The following is a 23989-nucleotide window of genomic DNA, read 5'->3' on the forward strand; positions in this document are numbered from 1 at the left end:
TTAAGTCCTGCCCAATGCCTCTAGTGGCTGGAAACCTTCCAGCCCACTTTTTCATGCACTCTGTATAAGATTGGGTGTGAAGAATTGCCCAAAAATTGGATCTGAAACTCTCCCATTTTCAAGCTGGCTGGACGCTTGGAATTTTTCTCATAAAATTGCCCCTAACAAATGCATGCTGCATTTTCTAAATAAACCAGAAAGAATTGAATTCTGAAACTACTGCTCAACAATTTTCACAGTATGGTCACTATTGGTCATTCAATGGCAAGGAAAATTCCATCAGCAATAGGAAGAGATCAAAATGCTTCAGATAGGGAAGAACTGCAAGAGCCACATTGTCTTTGTATAGAAAGGAATTGACACCAGGATTATTTACAATTTGTATAGCCACTAATAAAGTGTTACTGATGTATGGACCTACATACAAGTCATAAAACAAACAGGATTGAAAACATGGATGTTTCTCAAAATATTACAATTTTATTTTTTTGCTTTGTTAAGCCTCCCCATGTCTTGTACAAATTGAACAGAAGAGCTCCACCAGGAATAGTCCTGGGTTCAAAAATGAGGCAGCTGGGCTTCCAGTATTTTGCTCGGTATCAACGTTTACATAATTTAGAAAATACATACGTAAATAGAATGTTATATCAACTAACACAGAAAGGATTGAGTCTTGTACCCCTAAATGATACAACGAATGAAGGATCTTTTCTTCAAGAATACAAAATATTGTTCTGCTTAAATAGCACCAATAATATCACAGTATTTAAAGCATGCCAAGCTGATTTCTTTAAGAATAACATTTGAGCCCACCACACAGAAAAATATGTTTTCCAATTAAATATATTGCATTTAATTCCAGCTAAATTTGGGGATTTCTTTTCACTTCAGACTGGTTTACCATTATATCCCTTCAACCCAAGATGTCTCATTTCCAAAAATAGTTACAATTAACTAGAAAAATGTCTTTTTCTGTGGTGGGAATTTTTATTAGCTGCCTTTTAAACAAGTTACTATTCTTCCACACATCCTGAATATTGCACACACTCCCCAACTCCTCCCATCCCTCCACACACACACACACACACACACACACTTCATTCACTAATCAAGCAACCATATAATTCACATGTATGCACAACATTTAAAAAAAATCGGCTACTTGAGATACTTCAACCGCTCAATGTTGGGCTATTCAGTAATTTCGCTGTGAAAGGTTTTAAAGGACTAAATGTTTTTAATGTCAGGTTAGTGCTCTTTCTTCCTAAAGCACTTGCAGCATTTTTGAACATTTTCAATAAGCTTGTAATTGTTACATTTTAGCACAAAAAAAATACTAGTTGATCTCTCCTGTTGCTCTGTACAACACGTAGTCTCTTCAGGTGAATAATTGGGACAGGGCACATAATACAGTGGCTTTTCTGAAGATATCTATTCTTCCATATCTCCTTTAATCTTGCTTTTCAATTTAATGATAAATGAGTTTCTCCTGCAGGAGGCTATTGTGCTCAGAGATTTTGTGGGATGTTATACTCAGTGACAGTTTAACCAAGCATTATAGACACTCCATTATCGATATGGGCATTGGATTTCCAAAATGGTAAAGGCCATACGTGCAGACGCAAACTTTATAATATTTTATATAAATATTACTCCCACATTATATTTGGAGTGAATGTTCAGCTATTAGCGGAAACTATTCCAAAACAGCTGAAAGGAATAGAACCAGTAAGTTTTATAAGATGAATATTGTGAGTCAATTACTCCAAACCATCACTAAACAAAAGTAGCATTTTAGTTGTTTTAATAACGGCACGTGACTCCTTTAATAAACTACTGGGAAAACTGTGCTTGCTAAATCCCAGATTCTTCTGAACTTCGGAGAGATGCATTGCAATTGTAAGAATTGCATCTTTTTGTTTCTTAAATCCTGTTTTCATTTTCGATATGATCATATTTTAACTTTTTTCCCATTCCAGTGAATTGAGATCTTAATTTAAAGGGAACTTTTTAGAGCATCCTGGATCAATGATAATTTATCTTCACAGTTTATAATGTAGTTTGAGTAACTTGTATCTGTTTAATTTCCTCCCCTACCTTTTCTCAAAAAAAGCTTCTTAAAACATGTTTAAAGTTCACAGTTTTTGCATTGCATGGATTTAGTTTTACAGTCCTTACGTCACTACAGAAAAATAAAAAAAAGTGTCTTTGGTTAATTTCATCACAAATTTAAGCTTGCAATTTCACAAGTTTCTGGGAATGCCTTAATAAGTACAGGAACACAACTGACCTATGAGCTACTCACTACACAGAGAATTAAAATGTACCTCTATGTAATGTGATGTTTATATTGGAGACATCACTTCAGAAAGCATCTGAATTTAAAAGTGGCATATACTCCACTAAAAGTATAGTATAAAAGTATATTCCAGTAACAGTGTTGAAATAGCCTAAGGTGAAGTTGAATGAAACCTAGGAGTCCAACAAGGTAAACAGTATGCTGAACTGTATAACCAGAACAATGGAATGTAGGTGAGAGAAGGTCATGGTCAAATTGCATGGTGCTCCAGTCACACTATATCTTGAATGCCGTGAATAGTTCTGGCCACTTGGACAGGAAGCAGATAGTCATGCACTAGAGGAATAGATAGATGATCCATGAGTTTGAGTGTTGGAGGACCAAGCCATGTGAACAAGAACAGTAGAAACTTGGGCTTTTTCAATTGTTTGTGGGATGTGGGCATCACAGGCTTGGCCAGCATTTATTGCCCATCCCTAAGTGCATTTAAGAGTCAACCGCACTGCTGTTGCTCTGGAGTTACATGTAGGCCAGACCAGGTAAGGATGACAGATTTCCTTCCCTAAAGGATATAAGTGAACCAGATGGCATTTTGTGACAATGGTTTCACGGCCATCATTGGATTTTTGGTTGCAGTATTTTATTGAAATCCAAATGCACCATCTGCCATGGTGGGATTTGAACTCAGGTCCTTACAGCATTCCCTAGAGTGCCTGGGTTACTGATCCAGTGACAAAACTACTGCACCACTGCCTCCCCATTAAAATATGTGGCAACAGTCACATTATTTTTCCAAGGTTAGCTGAGTGATTGGAGCAAAGTGAAACCTACAGAAAGGAAAAGTAAACCAAATGTCAAGAGGCTGTTTAAAGATTGATCAATACATGGAATGAAGACCCTAAGGGGATGATAGAATAGAAAATCCTGCAATTGTTTCAGAATCAATGGATGATGGATGGATAAACTGAGAGTGGTCAAATGGTGCCTGTTTTTCCTGTGAATTTAAGATGCTGTTGCCAAAAGAAAAAAAATCAATAGTGCAGGAAACAAAGCATGTTCTATGCCCAGTGGCCACCAGATGGAAATAGTACACCGTATTCCTTTAAAACAGTGGCCAGGAGTTTCCACTAGGTTGTGCTAATTTTCAGTGCCGTTCATTCACAAATCGACCAAACAACACAAAAGGCGATAGAATTTTTAAATGCAAATTACATTTAGCGAAGGTATAGTTCCTGCAATCGTTGCATTAATTTAAACACCATTGAGCTGGGAGCCGGTTCTGCCCAGGAAACTTGCCACAAGCAGAGATCTAGTTAATTACCATGGCAAGCTTTACCTATTTCACTCGTTTGCAGACCTTCAAGGCTCCTAACGTTACAGGTTTTTTCCTGCCATAAGAACACTAACAGAAAAGATATTAAAATATTTTATTTTTCAGTTTACTAAGAAATTGACACCACTGAAATTAGGTAAAAGGTTCTGCACAGTTTTTAAAAAGTCAATTCCAGCTTTTTTAAAAATTGAGTTACAGAAAGTTGGTGGACTAGAGACATTCTTATTAAAAATGTCTTTTTGTGATAAACCCATTTTCAGATGTATGAATAAAAACTGCTCGAGGTAATATCAAAGAATATTTTTTTTGCACCATTACTTAAAAGGACATTATAAAATGTTGGCAGAATTACATTCAGCAATAGATAAATGAGTTTGAGTGGAAACTTGAGGCCGGGGGAGTAGCGGGGGGGGAGAAATCATGTCTCAAATTAGCACAATTTTTTGTCTGGGTCATTGATTCTTGCACAATGTGGAAACCCTTGCTCAATATATTAAAGAGCATATATTGAGTAATTGCAAATAGTAGAAACCATATTGCTTGCAATTGTGAGAGACATAGAACACTCATGAATCCATTAGACCCCAATGTTGCATGACAGCAATAGAATCCCTCCCCTCTCCTCGTGTATGCCCCCTCCAACATAAAATGCTTGCGAAGAGGGAGGAGTGAAAAAACTTGGGGGGAGTGGCGGGGGAAGAGCTGGTAGGAGGGTGTTTGAAATATTCTAAATGTGATCAAAGTTGTCGACAGCTTATAACATGCGAACGACAATGGCTGGAATTTTCCAGCCATGCACACCCCGGTGCCACTGCCAGAGAGGATGGAGAATTTGGCGCTCAGCCAAATCTTCATTCACTGCAGCGTGATAGAAGAATTCCGCCGGTGTGAACAGCTAGAAGTTTCTGGCCAATGATTTCCCACTAATCACTATGTGGCTTTAAACACAGTGGCCACAACATTGAAAGAAACGTGTTTGACCTATGGTTGTCTATATTCCTGGCCCGAGGATTAAAGTGTAACTTAAGTGTAAATCGCTGCAAGTGAAATTACTCAGGGTAAGAAATACAAACATTGCCTAGTTTTGATGGAAGAAGTAAAGATACAATTGTAATCTTTCCTTATAGGAGGATAGTCTATTATTGTAGAACAGTGGTGACTAACTTCCACATCAGCTAAAGGCATCAGAGTTGTAATGCTCCTATCGAGCGTAGCTTAATCACTGGCAGTATTCAATTTACTCTTGTATTTAAAGATGAAATACAAATTAGGAGCTTAATTCTGTTTAACTTATTCACGTATATCTGGTTGTAATGAAACCTCTCCTTTTTAAAAATGAATCTGCAATTTGTTTAACTCCTCCTACTTTGGGTGCTTCTTACACCTTGTCCACAGGCTGTAGTGGGGGGCAAGGAGGAAGGTTTTCAGCTAGCTGTGGTGCCACTGTGCTGCTGATCCCCACTGCAGCTGCAGTGAGGCCACTGTAAATACCATCGGCTTCTGCTTCACTTGCTTTCTCTGGCGCTCCACTGTTGCTTATCGGAGCTGGTTGGCTAGACCACAACACTCCCCTGGTGGGCGATTGAGACTGCGGATCATATTCCCTGGAATGAGTATGAAGCATTCTTCCGTTCTGGTGCCTCACAAGACCTGAATTTGCAGGATCAAAGATGTAAACTGTATTGAAGGCGGAGGCCATTGCTGGAGGCAATAAATGTTGTGCCACAATGTTCTTACAGTAGACAAAGTCCAAGTTGTGAACCTAGAAGAAATAGATGATTAAGTACGTTTAAATCTATCTTTATGCATAGACAGATGAGCTACTTATAATAATACAAACCTGTGTGCTTACTGGAGGGAGGGAGGGAGGGGAGGGCGATCTTACCAAAAAAAGTTTGAAGTGAACAAGTGTGAAAGAGTTTCAGATCCATTTTTTTTAAAAAACAAGGTCACAAATGAAATCTTATGGCACTTTGTGCATCATCCAGGAGAGAGTGGGATCCTTAAATCGTCAGAAAGCCAGCTGTTCATACTAAAGGGCACAATTGTGCTTGTGCAGATCTCTGTTCAGAGAGATCTGTCAGTCAATTCCCAGCACGTTGGCTATCACCCCTCCCAGATTACACCAAATATCTGGGGCCAGTAAGATCACAAGAGGTGAGAAACCAGACAGGAAACCAATTTTCTGCCTTATTGTCTCACCCCACCCATTGACCAGTGTCATGCAGCTGATAAGATCATCCCCTGAGTTTTTCAGAATTACAAAAAATTACATGGCACCAGTAATCTTATTATTCATTATCCCATCCTCTTCAAAGGTTTATCACCATTTATTAATAAAAAGACATTCAAAAATCCAGAAAAATTTAACCATGAGATTACGACAAATAGTCATTTGGTAGTACAGAGCTTGAGTATTGCTGGAACGTGAGACATGCTGTCGAAGTTTTCTATCTCACATTCATCAGGGCGGACACAAGAACTCCAAATTTATATTGCCTGAGAAAACAATGCTAATTAGTTAGCAAGGAAACTCTGATTAGTCGAGGTGTTGGCATGAAGAATGCACCAGTGGACAGTTATCTCCCAAGCTTTTAAGTTTAAAAAAAACCATTTCAACTCTGATTGGCCAAAGCATTGTAAGAAGTCTGACAACACCAGGTCTGAGTCCAATCGATTTATTTGATAGTGTTACGGTGTTTACTGTATGATGTTCTTGCTGTGTTTACCCCAGTCCAACGCCGACATGTCCACACCATGGCCAAAGCATTGCCATAGGAATGCACCAGGGAACAGCTGTTTTCCAGGCTCTTGTTTAATTGGAAAAAGCTTGGACATAATCTGTTTGCAGATGACATGGCCTTAAGTATGACTATTTGCAGCTTCTAGTGAGCCTAAGTGAACCACATTGCCAGGCCAATTAATAATATAAAGTTGCTTGCTAGTGTGCAGTCAGGTTCAGTAAGTGTTGTCCAACCAGAGAATCACATCTAATATTAGACACAACGTTCCTGAATTTTGCCAGCATAGGTTGCACATAGTCAGTACTTTGCCGGTTGTTAACAACTGATGTGATACTCTGTTTGATAAGACACACCAGTTGCTGAGACATAAAGCTCAACAAACCTGGCAGCACACTGGTCCTGAAAAGTACCCAGTCTACCTCAAATTTGGGAGGGAGAGGGGGGTGGTTAAATGTTCTCTGATACATTTTTCATGGCACCGGAGTTCACTTACCAACCAATCAGCATCCTTTTCTCATGCAGTTAAGTTGCCCTTTCATGTTAGGGGGATTAGCACAGTAAATGTGTGGGTTACGGAGATAGGGCCTTGGTGGGGTGGGGGGGGGGGGGTGGTGGGAATCGTTGTCGGTGCAAGCTTGATGAGTCAAATGGCTTCCTTCTGCTCTGTAGTGATTCTATGATTCTAGTGTAAATTATGCCCTTTGAAATTTGGTATTCTTGCATTTGTTCTGATGAATGTAAGACAAAAAGCTTCGACGGCATGTGTCTTTTTTATCAACAGTATTCAAATAATACAAAATTGAGCTTTCAGTATCGTGGGAACAAACAGCTAAGATCTCCAATTTAGCATGGGTGCACTTGCTGGACTTGGAATTTTATTGATTTTATTGATCAGAAGGCCTCTATTTGAACCTGTACAAAGATGCTCTTAAAATCATTCCTTAGAATTGCATGATCATTGGGAGAGACTCTAGCTTCAAACCAGACTTTATATTAGAAGTTCAAACAAATGCATAGGATACAGCTGACTGATCATCAGTATTTAATCACCTTAACATCAGCAATATGCATGCACAGATAAATGATGCAAGATGAAGAGTTCATTGTTTGCTGTTCACAATGTGATTCCAGCTGCATTTTTGTTGAATGTTGCATTGCATATGAGAAAGCACAAAGGAATTGGAAACTAAAATTGGAAAATGTAGGGCTGTTTTTTAACGTGCCTGCAATAGGCATGATTTAGATGGGATGGGGGGGGGGGGGGGGGGGGGGCAGAGGGGGGAGGTGTGGGCAGGTACCCTTTTTTCCCACCTCCCGCCTCACCTCCACAATATATGCCCAAGCGCCTAAATCGGCTGCCTACCAATGATATTTAAATAAGCAGTCAAGGGTTGATTAGGATTGTTACCAATCTAATTAACCCTGATAATATACTTCCCACATTATAAAAGGTGCGGGCAGAAATCCCAATCTCATCTTTTTAATAAAGTGCTTCAAAAGGTTGGGGGGGGTGGGGTTGGGTCTATTTCAGCCACCCCCCCCCCCCACACTAAATCCCACCTTCATTCCCATCCAGCCTTATACTCAGCCCCTCCTAGGCCTCCTGCCCACCACCACCACTGCCATTTTGTCTTCCAAAACCCATCCTGCCTGAGCCCAGGTTTATCTGCACTGGGGAGTCCACGGACCTTGCTTCTTTCTCCGACAGTCCGAGCAGCAGCCACTGACACGTTCTCTTCACTGCCAAGACTGATGGAGCTGCGGACTTCAGATCGTCCAGTAGCTCCAGACAGTGGGACATCCTCCTTCCCAGCGAGGGGCAGAAGTCCCTTTTAGCGCCCGTTTAACCACCTTGCATCGCTTTGTGGCTCCACGCTGACTTTGTTACTGTGTGATGGCCAGGTGAGAGAGCGGGTTGCCGTGCACTCATTTTGCATTGTTCAGGCCATGGCTCTCAATCCGTTTAGATCCATCAAATTCAGGTTAAAATGATTTCTCCATCTAGAATGTCTTCAGACAGCTTATATTCCCGGCAGCATTGGAGAAGGTGGTGTATGCATTAATATTAATACAAAGCTATCAGCCCACATTTTACCTGTCAGTGTGGACACCCGTCAATGGAGTTAACGGGGGGGGGGACGGTTTGGTGGTGGAGTAAGAATTTGTTTGTTGGCCTGAATTGTGTAGAAGCATCAGTCTCAAGGAGAGTGTTTGTTTACATGGTCATTTATAGAGAGACGTCATGATGCCAGGAACAGGGAGTCCACCACCAATATGCAGTGAGATAGCAACATGTGATGGGGCAGTTAGTCATTGTGAGAACTAAACGATCAGAATCATAAAATCCCTATAGTACAAAAGGAAACCATTCAGCTCACTGAGTCTGCACTGACCACAATCTCACCCAGGGCCCTATTCCCGTAACCCCACGTATTTACGCCACTAATGCCCTGACACTAGGATCAATTTAGCATGGCCAATCCACCTAACCCGCACATCTTTGGACTGTGGGAGGAAACCGGAGCACCCGGATGAAACCCATGCAGACATGTGGAGAATGTGCAAACTCCACACAGATAGTGAACCAAGGTCCAAATTGAACCAGGGTCCCTGGCGCTGTGAGGCAGCAGTGCTAACCAGTGTGCCACCCCTTCAGCCTTTCAACTCCCACCACATGCGCTTGTGTGTATGTACTGTTTATGTTAAGACGACAAATACTGTTGATCAAGTTAAACGTATCCTATATTTGAACTTCTAATAAAATGTTTGCTTAACAGCATTTGCTAGTCACAGATCAAATTAAAATGGTTCAGAGCTTAAGGTGACAGTGCTGAAAGATAAATCTTGTCTGGATGTCTCCTGTTGGATGTTAATGTAAACGTGCAGACTGTTAATGTGAAGACTTGCTCCTACCTGTGCTTTTTTTAGCAGATCAGTTGTAACAACGAACCAGTCAGGAATCAGTCTCTCTACCTCCAAGCTGATGATTGCTAAGGCGAGCGTGGAGCCTCTGAACTGTAATAACTGGTGGCAAGCCATGCAGTGCTGCAACTGCCTGGTCAAAAGCACGGCGTGGAGAGAGGGCTTCATCTGAGGCCATTGCTCAAGGAGATGGGGTCGGCTGGACATCACCATGGCGTGGAACTGGACAATGGAAATAATGTTTAGGTTAGCCGCTGGACGCAAACCAACAGCCCGAATCATCTTTCCCTGGTGTCTGTAATACCAATCTAATCAATTTGCTCCCAGACTACCCTGCTATGTGTCTAAAGGACATGAATACAACAGCTGTCATTGTGTCCAAGAGGGGGAAAACACAGCTGAGACAGTAAACTGCTAAGATCTGGGAATTAAAGATACCCTGGAACCTCCAATATCCACCTTAACAAAAGGAGATTCCCAATGAGTAATGGCAGGTGAAGGATAATTAAGAGTCCTCAAATTTTGGCCGTACATGTTACGGCATAGCAATAATCCAGATGTGGGACTGAAGAGAAGCAAAAAAAAAATCTTTATGTAGTTTTATTTGCGAAGACAAGTCATGCAAGAAACTGAGGAATGAAGTAACATCTGATGCAAGATTTTGCCCTGCAATAAAAAATGCTGGCAGATAGTAGTTACCATGGATAATAGGGATGTGGATAATGGAGGTTCCACCCTAATAAGATTCCATCTAATCATTAAAAATGACCTGATAGGATATTCAAAACATGCTACATTCGAAATGGGTAAAAATTGGCTTGGGGACGTGAGTAAACTGGAAGACATTCCAATTTTTGATTTTCTTTACAACCTGTCTTTATTTTAGGGGTCTGTTCTCACTATTTGACATCGCCCAGTGCATGTGAAGAATCAGTTATGTCCTGCCTCCCTTCACAGTGCCTCTTCAGTGTTTTAAAACAGCAGCATGAAGTGCAGCTTTGAAACCTATCAACAACTCTGTTGCTGACGGTGAATTGTAATCATTCTTATTGCTAGTGGCCTGTTAGAAACCAGTATCCATGTAGATAACGCTTCTGCTTCATATGTGTCAACAATGCAAGAAAAAGAAACCATAAGGTTTGGTCAAAGGCTGATGCTAGTGAACCAATCTGAATATCTATCATGTTTAAACATGCTACTTCACAACCTGAAACTCTAAATGCTTACTATGTTCACAAAGTCGGCGGGTGTGGCAGTGTATAGATCCCACTGCAGCTTATCCAGTATGATTTTCTCCATCCTCAGAACTTCACTCGAAGAACAGCCGCTGGCACTCTTTGCTGCAAGATCTTTTACCAGAAGTGTGACCTACGGAGTAATTAACAAATCATTGTGCCGTTTCTGCACAGAATGTCATTTTTGTAAACTTTCTCAAGTTCAGTAAATCATTTCCAAAATGCAGCAGTTGTGAGATTCTTGCTTTAAATCCAATATGCTTGAATAAAGGGAGGGAAAATATTACTTCAATGGAAGAAAGTCTCAGGGTGCCACTCTGTGTTGCAGTGGCAACATGCCAACTTACTGCTTGACCAATCGCATATTGAGATGAAAACACCTACCAGAAAATTAATGCTTAGCAAATTGAGATGAAATAGGAATCACACTCTCCTCTGGGGATTGCCTTGTAGCCACTAGTGCATCAACCTAGTAGCTTCTAGCAGGAAAGGCTATTCACACACAACCTAATTGCTAGCAAATGGTATTTAGAGCAGCACAGTGACACAGTGGTTAGCATTGCTGCCTCACAGCACCTGGGACCCAGGTTCAATTCTGGACCAGGGTTACTGTCCAGTAACTGTGTGGACTTTGCACATTCTCCCTGTGTCTGCGTGCATTTCCTCCAAGTGCTCAGGTTTCCTTCCAAAGATGTGCAGAGTTGGGTTGATTGGGCATGCTAATTTACCCCTTAGTGTCAGGGAGATTAGCAAGATAAATACCTGGGGTTACAGGGATAGGGCCTGGGTGGGATTGTTGTCGGTGCAGAATCAATGGCCCACTGGCCTCTTTCTGCACTGTAGTGATTCTATGATGTACTCAATAAAAACCTGTGCACTGATGCTCCTTTTGGATGCTGTCAAATTCAATCCTGGTTACGTCCTTTTGTCTACATTTGGACTTCAGAGGTGAGGTGAGGGTGACTGATAGCATTTTACTGAATGTGACACTCATTTGACTGGAGTCCCAGTCAATCTAAAATGGATGATTGCGGTAAACTCTCCAGTGCCTGGAGTCTTATCAGGCAAAAAGGAAAATGGTTTTGGCTCTTGGAGACCAGTTATCTCAGCAAGTTGCTGCACAAATTCACCAGGACAGCCTCCTAGGCCAAATTATCTTCAGATGGTTAACCAACGACCTCCCTTCCATCATAAGGTCAGAAATGGAACTATTTGCTAATGTTTGCACAGTGCCAGGTTCCATTCAGAACTCCTCGGATAAATTAAGCAATCTATGTTTGCATCTATCAAGACCCGGACAATATCCAGGTTCAGGCTGACAATACACTAAGGCCAGACAATCAACGTTCCCAACAGATGCCTAACCTTTTGACATTCAGTGGCATAACCATTGTTGAATCCACCACCATCAGCAGCATGTAGGTTAACACTGATCAGAGTTGGATCAGTGACATTAATGCCATGGTTAAAGGTTGGGCAATTTTCAGTGAGTAACTCACTTCCTGCCTCCCCAAATTCTGTTCATCATCTACAAGTCAGGAGTCAGATGGAATACTCTCCACTTGCCTGGATGAGTGTAGCTCCCAGAGCACTCAAGAAGCTCGGCACCATCATGCATTTGGTGTGATTGACAGCCACACTACGCTCAATATCTACTTCCCCCTCTCCCTCCACCATTGGCACCATCACTGGATTAAGACTGCCATTATGTACTATCTACAGGATGCATTGCAACAATTCACGAAGGTTCCTTTGGTAGCAGCCCACCTCCAAACCACCTAGAAGGTCAACGATAACAAATGAATGCAAACAGCATTATCTCTAATATCACCTCTTCCATCTGCAACTGGTGGCTTCTCTTTGTTGGGCTCACATTGTCAGAATCTGTGGTCATGTAGTAGGATGCCAATGTTTAATTTTTATTTTTATATCTGAATTTAGAAATATACACACAACTGACCAGCAATAACATCAGTAAGATTCTTGAGTATAGACTGAATGCAGTTCACGCTAAACTTAAATCTAAGTTTATTTATCAGTGTCACAAGTAGGCTTACATTAACACTGCAATGAAGTTACTGTGAAAAAATGTATCTAACCTTAAATGTGCTTGGTTAGTCGAAGGAGAGGGGAGCCAACACAAACAGTAATCACCAAGAGCATAGTCTCCAGAACACCAAGTCTTGACTGAAACTCGTCAATGTCAAAGTAATGATGGAATAATAGTCAGCTGACTATTGCTGTCTAAGCAAACACATGAATCATGGATGACAGATATGCAATGCCTGAGGAATTTTACATGTAATTTAGTCAAGTGTTATCTACAGGCAAAATAATGTCTTACGACAGCACAGTGGTTAACACTGCTGCCTCACAGTGCCAAGGATCCAGGTTCGATTCCTGGCTAGGTTCACTGTCTGAGCGGAGTGTCTGCATGGGTTTCCTCTCTGGGTACTCTCGTTTCCTCCCACAGTCTGAAAGACATGCAGGTTAGATGAATTGGCCATACTAAATTCTCCCTCAGTGTGCCTGAACAGGCGCCAGAGGGGATTTTCACAGTAACTTCATTGCAGTGTTACTGTAAGCCTACTTGTGGCACTAATAATCAAACCTTAAAACTTATTATAAAGTGCAAAGACCCACTAGAGAGTATGCAGGTTAAATATTTTCATTCAATGTTACAAAGGGAGTCATACAAAGAAACACACTGTTGAAGAGTGTGAACAGGAATAGAAACAGAAACAGGAGTAGGCCATTCAGCCCTTCTAGCCTGCTCTGTCATTCATTCATTTTGATCATGGCTGATCATCAAATTCAATATCCTAATCCTCCTTCCCCCCCCATTTCTCTTGGTCCCTTTAGCCCCGATATCTAATTCCTTCTTGAAATGAGATAAAATAGTTGAAGCCAAAATGTTCTGTGGTAGCAAATTCCACACATTCACCCCCCTCTGGGTGAAGAAATTTCTCCTCACCTCAGTTCTAAAAGGTTTACCCCTTCTCCTCAAATTATGTCCTCTAGTTTTGGACTCCCCCAGCATTGGGAACATTCTTTCCAAATTTACTCTATCTAATCCTATTAGAATTTTATAAATTTCTACGAGATCCCCTCTCACTCTAAACTCCAGTGAATACAGTCCTCATATGACAGATCTGCCATCCCTGGAATCAGCATGGTAAGCCTTTGCTGTACTCCCTCTGTAGCAAGGAATGTTATACTAATTAATATAAACAATTCTACACTGCATGCAGGCATATTGTGCTTTATAAAGAATATCTATGGCTCCATAGATTATAGAACCATTGGACCTTCCAGCACAGAAGGAGGCCAGTCAGTCCATCCAGCCAGTGCCAACAGCCTAGAAAATATTTCCTCACCAGCTAAGTACCCAATTCCCTTCTGAAGGCCAGTAAATACCATATTTGGTGACCAATCCCGAGAGCTCACGAATCCACAGTCCTTGTTGAGTTAGTTGATTTTAGCTAGAGTTAGGCTGGGGGCCTACTAATTGGTTTCAGTGCCCTTGGGACCGGGGTAAATTTTAACTGGGATTCCCATTTCTAATTTATTAAAATGAGTCTTGCTGTGAGGAATGGATCAGGCTGGGCAGTGCTGGCCCTACGGTTGAACAGCAAAGCAACACCCATGACTTAGAAATACTTAGCAAATCACACAAATTAATGGAAGGAAGCAAGTGTCCATGGAATGTGATCCTGGTACCAGTTATTAACCTTGAACTTTAAAAAAAAATCATAAGATTTGTGTTGCTGGCTAGACCAGTTTTATTTCCCATCCCCAATTACCCTTGAGAAAATAGTGGTGAGCAGTCTCCTTGAGCCACTGCAGTCCTTGTGGTACAGGTACACCCACAGTGCTGTTAAGGAGGGGGCTCCAGAATTTTGACCCAGCGACAGTGATGAACAGCATTACAGTTCCAAGTCAGGGTGATGTGTTTGACAATTGACATTACGAATGGGTGAATACTTACGAATTCATGCAACATTGCTCCATCCACTACGTTAGCAAAGCCATTTACCCATTTAAAATAATCATACATACAAATAGCAGAAAAAAGAATTGACGTATATATTTGTTTAAGTGTTCATCATTTTTGGATTTCTTTGTTCGAGACAGCAAGGGATGGAATTGAAGGAAAACAATCAGACGAGGTATTTCTGTAATTATTATACTCAAACGAAACACTGGAGTATTGCATAGTGTATACACACTTCATGCAAAGCTGCTTAAACTAAATCATTTGAATTGATTCATTTTTTTGGACACTAACCCTCTACAGGCTATAAGACAATAAGAAAAACAAACCTCATCTTCTTCATTGATTTTGGCTGCGATGAATAAGCTGGAAATGGCAATGCAACGTAGGTACTTTGGTTGTGCCTAAACGAATGATACATTTAAAGATAGGGTGAGGTAACATGCACAAATGCCATTCTTGATCCACTTAATGTTTACCAATGAATGTAACATAAGTACAAGGAAACTCTTAATGTGCAGGAACATATTGATGAAAGAGATTAATTATAAACTTGAATCTAGCTTGTTAACATTAAAGAGATATTCACCAACAATTAAAGCAATGTTCCAATGTAGAGATGGATATTAAACTCCAATTTACAACACTGAATTCCGACACTTCTCCATTAGCCTGAAATGTTTTTCTTTGAGAGATTTAACAGATGTGCTTTACCTTCCAGAACTTTGAAGTTAAACACAGCCAGCACTAAGCTTTTTACTATCCTTTAAGGCAAATAAAAGATTTTGCATTCATATTACAACCTTCAAGAAGTCCCTAGGCACTTAATGTTTAATTAATTTCCAATGCAAGGTGATAAAAAGGGGAGGAACAATTAATAATCTATTCAGGGAGGGCACAGGGATGACTGACTCAGGAGTTAAAATAAGAACCATTGGAATAGGAGTGAGAGTAGACTATGTGGCCCCTTTAGCCTGCTCTGTAATTCCACAAGATCGTGGAAGAGATTTTATCTCACCTTGTCTTTCCTGCTATGCTCCATATCTCTAGATTTCCTTAGTGCCCAAAAATCTATCGATCTCCATCCTGATCACAGCGACTATTTATAATCCTCTGGGATAGAGAAATCCAAAGATGCAAAATGTAACTGTGCTGCAGTATAGTTTCTCACCTTAGACCCCTGTCGCCTGGATTCAATTCCACCCTGTGTAACTTTGCTAAAACCTCTCTAATAATCTTAACCCTAACCCTCTCCCAATCTTGCGTATCCACTCTTTTCTAAACCCTACTTTAGAGATTTCTGAGCTAACATTTGTGTCTCATCAATTTCTGTATCATTTTTATTATTGAAGCATACAATAAGTTCCACTGGGAAAAAATATTCTGCATATACAAATTTTGATGTGTTGTGATCATGGAATAAGTTGCTTTTTCTCTCCTCACATACAACTCCTCAAAAGAAGATTAAATTCCTACCAACTGTCTGCTAATGTGTTCAGAAATTAAGAAATGCTTGAGTGAAATGAAGACGGAACAAGTTTTGTCCCTTTTTTTCTTGGCAACTAGTTTAAGTTTATTTATTTGTGTCACAAGTAGGCTGACATTAACACTGCAATAAAGTTACAGTAGAATTCCCCTACTTGCCACACTTCAGCACCTGTCTGGGTACACTGAAGGAGAATTTAGCATGGCCAATCCACCTAACCGGCACATCTTTCGGACTGTGAGAGGAAACCAGGTCACCCGGATCATGCTGGCGAATGTGTAGACCCTTCACAGACAGTGACCCAAGCTGGGAATCGAAAATGGGTCCCTGGCAGCAGTGCTAGCTACTGTCCCACCGTGTTAGCCATACTACATACTCCCTGGCAGCCAGGTAGTAAATTTCTTTTTACAAACATACTAACAGTGGTGGGGAGGGGTCTCATTTTACATTGAAGATCGTCCCTTGAACCAGTGATCATCAAACAGCAAATGGAAAGCAAATTAACAATGCATTGTCGGGTAACAAATTTACACACAAGTACTTCACATTTTAACCCCTACATCAAAGTTTTCCTCCAAGCCTATAGCTATTATCAGTTGTGAAGTTGCTTTCACACTAGCCGTTCAGGAAAGAAAGCAATTTGTAAAGTCAAACTGTAAATGTCAGGCAAATAAATCTCACCTTGACAGTGGCCAAGAGTCGATCGAGAATACTAACGGCAAGAAAAAATGTTTCCGGGTAATAACCAAACTTTGAGCACAAATCCCTGAGCCACAGAACCACATTTTCACGCTGCTTTGGAGTGATAGTTGCACCCTGCTGAAAGAAAAATGGGTAAGTACCAATTTGGAATTCCCAAGACAGCAAACATAAAGGATGGGATTCACCCACCCACCACCCCCACTCCTCCACACACCAAATCACAGCATGTTCCGTGGCAGCAAGATCTTCCATCTCCGTCGCGGTCAACGGATCTGTTTGCACCCTCCGCCAATCGGGGAAGTCATGTCAGAGAGGGAGGATCGTCATCGCAGAGCAAGAAGATCCCACCAGCAGGAACAGCAAGAAAATGTCAGCTAATAGGGTTTGCTTGAGTAATATTCTCCCTCTCTCTCAAAAAAGCACGAATGATTTCTTTTTCTAAAAATATGGCTCCATAAGATTGTCAGATATAGGAACAGAATTAGGCCATTCAGCCCATTGCATCTGCTCCACCATTCAATTATGGCTGATAAGTTTCTCAGCCCATTCTCCTGCTTTTTCTCCATGACCTTTGAACCCGTTACCAATCAAGAACCTATTTATCTCTGTCTTAAATATACTAAATGAGCTGCCTGCCACAGCCTTCTGTAGCAATGAATTCCATAGATTCATCGTTCTCTGGCTGAAGAAATTCCTCCTCATCTCAGTTTAAAGGATCGTCCCTTTATTCTGAGGCTGTGTCCTTGGATCCTAGTCTCTCCTACTAATGGAAACATCTTCCCCATCATCCACTCTATCCAGACCTTTCAGTATTCTGTAAGTTTCAATGAGATCCCCCATTATCCTTCTAAACTCCATTGAGTAGGGTTGTACTTTGATAGGGTTGTATTATAGACCCGCAAATAGTCAGCGGGAAATTGAGGAGCAAATATGTAAGGAGATTATAGATAGCTCCAAGAAAAATAGGGTGGTAATAGTCGGAGATTTTAATTTTCCCAATGTTGACTGGGACAGCCATAGTATTAGAGGGTTGGATGGAGAGAAATTTGTTGAGTGTATTCAGAAAGAATTTCTCATTCAGTATGTGGATGGCCCAACTAGACAGAGGGGCAAAACTTGACCTACTCTTGGGAAATGAGGAAGGGCAGGTGACAGAAGTGTTAGTGAGGGATCACTTTGGGACCAGTGACCATAATTCTATTAGTTTTAAGATAGCTATGGGGAATGATAAGTTTGTCCCAAAAGTTAATATTCTAAATTGTGGCAAGGCCAATTTTGATTGTATCAGGCAGGAACTTTCAAAAGTTAATTGGGGGAGTCTGTGGGAAGGAAAAGAGATGTCTGGTAAGTGGCATGCTTTCAAAAGTGTGTTAACCTGGGTTCAGGGTAAACATATTCCTCTTAGAGTAAAGGGCAAGGTTGGCAGAAGTCAGGAACCCTGGATGACTCAGGATATTGAGGCCCTGGTCAAGAAGAAGAAAGAGGCACATGACGTGCATAGGCAGCTGGGATCGAGCGAATTTCCTGAAGAGCATAGGGGGTGCAGGAGTAAAGAGAGAAATGTGGAGGGCAAAAAGGGGACGCAAAATTATTTTGGCAGATAAGGCAAAGAAGAATCCAAAGAGCTTGTACAAATACATAAAGGGCAAAAGAGTAACAAGAGAGCAAGTAGGGCCTCTTAAGGATCAACAAGGTAATCTATGTGCGGATCCACAAGAGATGGGTGAGATCCTAAATGAATATTTCTCATCAGTATTTACTGTTGAGAAAAGCATGAATGTTAGGAAACTTGGGGAATTAAATATTGACGTCTTGACGAGTGTACATATTACAGAGAAGGAGGTGCTGGAAGTCTTAAGGCACATAAAGGTAGATTAAACTGCAGGACCTGATAAGGTATATCCCGGGATGTTGTGGGAGGCTAGGGAGGAAATTATGGGTCCCCTAGCCGAGATATTTGAATCATCGATAGTCACAGGTGATGTGCTTAAAGATTGGAGAGTGGCAAATGTTGTGCCTTTGTTTAAAAAGGGCTGCAGGGAAAAGCCTGGGTACTACAGGCCAGTAAGCCTCACATCTGTGATGAGTAAATTGTTGGAAGGTATTTTGAGAGACAGGATCTACAGGCATTTAGAGATGCAGGGACAGATTAAGGACAGTCAGCATGGCTTTGTGAGTGGAAAATCATGTCTCATAAATTTAATCAAGTTTTTTGAATGGTACCAAGAAGGTAGATAAGGGCAGTGCAGTTGATGTTGTCTACTTGGACTTTAGCAAGGCCTTTGACAAGATTTCACATGGTAGGTTGTTGCATAAAGTTAAATCTCACGGGATCCAGGGTGAGATATCTAAATGGATACGAAATTGGCTTCTTGACAGAAGCCAGAGAGTGGTTGTAGAGAGTTATTGTTTTCAAACTGGAGGCCTGTGACCAGCGGTGTGGCTCAGGGATCAGTACTGGGCCCACTGTTATTTGTCATTTATATTAACAATTGTTGAGAGTATAGGGTACATGGTTAGTAAGTTTGCAAATGACACCAAGATTGGTGGCAAGGTGGACAGTGAAGAAGGTTATCTCCAATTGCAGCGGGATCTTGATCAATTGGGCCAGTGGGCTGACGAATGGCAGATGGAGTTTAATTTAGAAAAATGCGAGGTAATGTATTTTGGTAGATTGAACCAGGGCAGGACTTAACTCAGTTAATAGAAAGGCGTTGGGGAGAGTTACAGAACAAACAGATCTCGGGGTACATGTTCATAGCTTCTTGAACGTGGAGTCACAGGTGGACAGAGTGGTGAAGAAGGCATTTGGTACACCTGGTTTCATTGATCAGAACATTGAATACAGGAGTTGGGACATCTTGTTGAAGTTGTACAAGACATTGGTAAGGCCACACTTGGAGCATTGTGTGCAACTCTGGTCACCCTATTATAGAAAGGATATTATTAAACTAGAAAGATGCAGAAAAGATTTACTAGGATGCTAGTGGGAATTGATGGATTGAGTTATAAGGAGAGGCTGAATAGACTGGGACATTTTTCTCTGGAGCGTAGGAGGCTGAGGGGTGGCCTTATAGCGGTCTACAAAATAGTGAGGGGCATAGATCAGCTAGATAGTCAATATCTTTTCCCAAAGGGAGGGGAGTCTTAAACTAGAGGGCATAGGTTTAAGGTGAGAGGGGAAAGATACAGAAGTGTCCAGAGGGGCAATTTTTTCCACACAGATGGTGGCGAGTATCTGGAACAAGCTGCCAGAGATAGCAGTAGAGGCGGGTATAATTATATCTTTTAAAAAGCATTTAGATAGTTACATGGGTACTAGAGGTATAGAGGGAAATGGGCCAAATGCAGGCAATTGGGATTAGTTTAGAGGTTTTCAAAAACAAAAGGGAGACGTGGACAAGTTGGGCCGAAGGGCCTGCTTCCATGCTGTAAATCTCTATGATGTCTATGAGTACAGACCCGAGTCCTCAGACACTCCTCATACATCAAGCTTTTCATTCCTGGGATCATTCTTGTGAACGTCCTCTGAAGTCTCTTCAAGGTCAGAATCTTCTTTCTTAGATACGGGGCCCAAAATTGCTCACGATATTCCAAATGTGACCTGACCAAATCTAGGCTCCAGGAATGACTTGCTGTTCTCTACAGGCTATAGCTAAAGTTGGCTTTTTACTCAAGGAACATGTGCATATTTAAAGCTGCCAAGTATAAACAACAAATAATGTGTGAGAGGACTTGGCTGAATGTGTGTCAGTCTGCAGCCAGGATTGCAAATCATTCTGATACGGGTTGAGGCCTGCCAACTTATAGAACAGCCAGCTTTGCTGGAGACTGCTGCCAGAAACAAAGCCTCCCATCTCAAGTCAGCTAGCTATTACGAACCCTGCTCTCCACAAGACAAACCTTCACGCAACCATCCTTTAGAAGTTGGAAGTATAAACCTCCACAAAACTGGAACTATGAATTGGATAAACTCGGTTTGTGCTCACTGGAACAACAGAGGTTGAGGGGCGACCTGATAGAGGTTTACAAGATCATGAGTGGAACAGACAGAGTGGATAGTCAAATGCTCTTTCCTAAGGTAGAAAAGTCAAGTACTAGGGGACATAGGTGTAGGGTGCCTGGGGAAAAGTTTAGAGATGTGTGAGGCAAGTTTTTTCGTTTACACAGAGAGTGATGAATGTCTGGAATGCGCTACCTGGGGGAGGTTCTGGGAGCAAGTATGACAGTGGCTTTTAAGAGACAAATACGTGAATAGGATGGGAATGAAAGGATATAGACACTAAGTGCATACGGTTTTAATTTAGGCAGGCACCATGATCGGCACAGGCTTGGAGGGCTGAAGGGCCTGTTTCTGTTCTTCTTTCTTCTTCCTTTATAGAACTAACTTTTCTTTTGACTGTTGCTTTTAATTTTCAATTATAATAAACATGAATTTTAGTTATTATCTAATCACGTGCCTGCCATCAGCGGATGCACATTTGGAAATGATCAAAATCATTTTATCTCCTGATAACAGAAGTGGGGCACGGCTCCAGTCCATCTCCAAACACACAACTCTTTTGTTCAACGCTTAATAATGCAACAAGTTGGTAGAAAAGCCTTAGAAGTAAAATGTGGTTTCATTGGTAGTACAAAAATATTCAACCAAATAGTCTTCCCTATGGGGAGGTAACATTGGACAAATTGAAAGTTAAATCTTTGTTTAAAGAGGCACTTCCAAAAGCAAAACTCTCAAAAGTATTCAAGAATTATGACTGTCATGGTCTGGGGCCTCCAGTTCATTCCTTGGCCACTTTCTCGTTGCACAAATTTTCAGTTTTATTGCTGTTTTCTATTTTCTGTCCAAATTGCAGGTGTCAAAAAAAAAAGTGATTTCTTGCTTCAGTTCATTTCTAATGAAGTGAACACATTAGCCCAGGTTGTGCTGCAAACACAGTGTCACTAGCTGGACTTGTCCCTGCAACCTTCAGCTCAAAAACAATTTTGCCCAATAAGTTGCTGAAAGTAGGAGCTGATAACATTAGAAGAAAGGAGACATGGTGTCTTGGACCCAAGTGAACAGGGCAATCAACAGGGCTGGCTAGCTAACAGAAAGCATTGAGAAATCAAAGGCATACAGACATAGAAGCAAATGCAAATTAGAGTGGTAAATTTAACATCAAAGCAGTTACAGAATAAGAATAAAAAAGAGAGATTATAAAAAATAAAAAAGTAAAATTTCAAATTTGATTTTTTTTTAAATCTCCAATAACAATTAATGCTTTAAGAAATTAAACTTATACCTAAATAGTTCATTTTAAGTATCAAACAAATTGGAGTACAGTTTTCGCATCTTTAAAAGGGTACTTGTGGCTGTAATGGCAAGACTTTACCTTCTGCAATGAGATTCTATAAGCTTTACTGAAGCTTAGTCAGGCCACACTTGGAATATAGTGTTCAATTCTGGTCGCCACATTTCTAGAAGGATGTGGGGGCTTTGGAGAGGGTACAGAGAAGATTTACCAGGATGTTGCCTGGTATGGAGGGCATTAGCTAGGAGGAGAGGTTGGAGAAACTTGGTTTGTTCTCACTGGAGCGAAAGAGGTTGAGGGGAGACCTGATAGAAGTCTACAAGATTATGAGAGGCATGATTAGAGTGGATAGCCAGAAGCTTTTTCCCCAGGGTGGAAGAGTCAATTACTAGGGGGCACAGGTTTAAGCTGCAATGGGCAAGGTTTAAAACAGATGTACGAGGCAGATTTTCTGCACAGTGTAGTGGGTGCTTGGAATTCATTGCCGGAGGAGATAGTGGAAGCGGATACAGTAGTACTTTTTAAGGGGCGTCTTGACAAGTACATGAATAGGATTGAATAGAGGAATATGGTCCCCAGAAGGGTAGGGGATTTTAGTTAAGTCAGGCAGCATGGTAGGTGCAGGCTTGGATGGTCGAAGGGCCTGTTCCTGTGCTGTAATTTTCTTTGTTCTTTGAGATTAGTTACTACTCATTGCACAAATGGCAGATCTGTCATATGAGGAAAGACTAAGTCAGTTAGGATTATATTAACTGGAGTTTAGAAGACTGAGGGAGATTATAGAAACTTTTAAAATTCTAATAGGATTAGATAGGGTAGATTCAGAAAGAATGTTCCCAACAGTGAGGGAGTCCAGAACTAAGGGTCATAGTTTGAGGATAATGAGTAAACCTTTTAGAAGTGAGATGAGGAGAAATTTCTTCACCCAGAGGACGCTGAATGTCTGAAATTTACTACTACTGAATGTAGTTGAGGTCAAAAACATTGTCTGATTTCAAGGAGAGATTAGATATAGCTCTTGGGGTTAAAGGGATATGGGAGAAATCGGGATTTTGAATTCAATGATTAGCCATGATCAAGGTGAAAGGCAGAGCAGGCTTGAAGGGCTGAATGGCCTATTCCTGCTTCTAGTTCCTAAATACACATCCTCATGCCATCTACTGTTGTCGATGGTGAGGCAGACAGTCAGATGCTGTTTACACAAAGCTAACACAGAGATGTGCAACGCAGATAACATCTTCTGAATTTGACATTCAACCGCACATCTGCCCCGCGCCTGTACCATTTACATCTAATTATCAGAACCTTCATTTTGACCACACAATATGGCCTATACTCTATACCATTAATTTAAAAATACACTATTATCACAAGTTTAGCAGCCTGTCCAAGTGTGTGGGGACAGATGGAATTGACAAGAATGCCTTGGGAAAGAGCACAATGGAGGACCAGCTTACGTCACAGCTCTGCCTAAGGAAACTGGAATGCCGACTTTAGGGAACAAACCTTTCGAAAGAAAGATAATTTATGAGCACCAGCAATTGGTGAATACACCAGCCTGCCTGTGAGGGAGCTTCCACAACTTACTGGACATTGAGAAAAAGTAAACATCAAATGCCAACCTTCCTGGGGAGGTCAGTGTAACCCACAGCAACGTGATGTAAAGAACAGAGTGGGACCCCTTGCTCAGTTTCTCTAAAAGCCCCACTGACATCTCACCAAGGCACAAGGCTGAAGAAAATCCTAAAGCTTTTTTTTTGGCAATGTGTAATGTCAACGGGACTGTGCTCTCTCTCAACAAAGGAAGCACTGTCCTTTTAAACATAGGAAAATTAAAGAATGTGTGGAAATTGTACTGCTTGATCTGATCAAGTTTCACTCAGCTGCAGGGAGCAGGATGGTGATGGTGATGCAATAACACAACCCTCAGCAATATCTAGGATCCTCCAATTCTGGCCTCTTCAACATTTCCAATTTTAA

The 23989-nt window shown here is 41.1% G+C and overlaps 1 protein-coding gene across 2 annotated transcripts in view; it reads right to left on the bottom strand.

The window, feature by feature from the left end:
* Window positions 1-458: 458 nt before the first annotated feature.
* The window catches only part of ccni2 (cyclin I family, member 2), a 33640-nt gene continuing 10109 nt past the window's right edge, over window positions 459-23989 (bottom strand). The window contains exons 3-7 of one of the 2 annotated variants that reach the window (XM_080201379.1): window positions 16695-16829; window positions 14857-14931; window positions 10526-10666; window positions 9290-9520; window positions 459-5394 (exon numbers count right to left, since the gene is read on the bottom strand). In XM_080201379.1, coding sequence (XP_080057505.1) covers window positions 5011-5394; window positions 9290-9520; window positions 10526-10666; window positions 14857-14931; window positions 16695-16829 — 966 coding nt within the window. In that variant the 3' untranslated portion in view covers window positions 459-5010. Of the gene's footprint in view, window positions 5395-9289; window positions 9521-10525; window positions 10667-14856; window positions 14932-16694; window positions 16833-23989 lie in introns of both variants that reach the window. The other variant, XM_080201378.1, reaches the window with a different exon arrangement.

The sequence above is a fragment of the Carcharhinus amblyrhynchos genome, chromosome 13, assembly GCF_965287045.1.
Source record: "Carcharhinus amblyrhynchos chromosome 13, sCarAmb.v2.hapA, whole genome shotgun sequence".
NCBI lineage: Eukaryota > Metazoa > Chordata > Chondrichthyes > Carcharhiniformes > Carcharhinidae > Carcharhinus > Carcharhinus amblyrhynchos.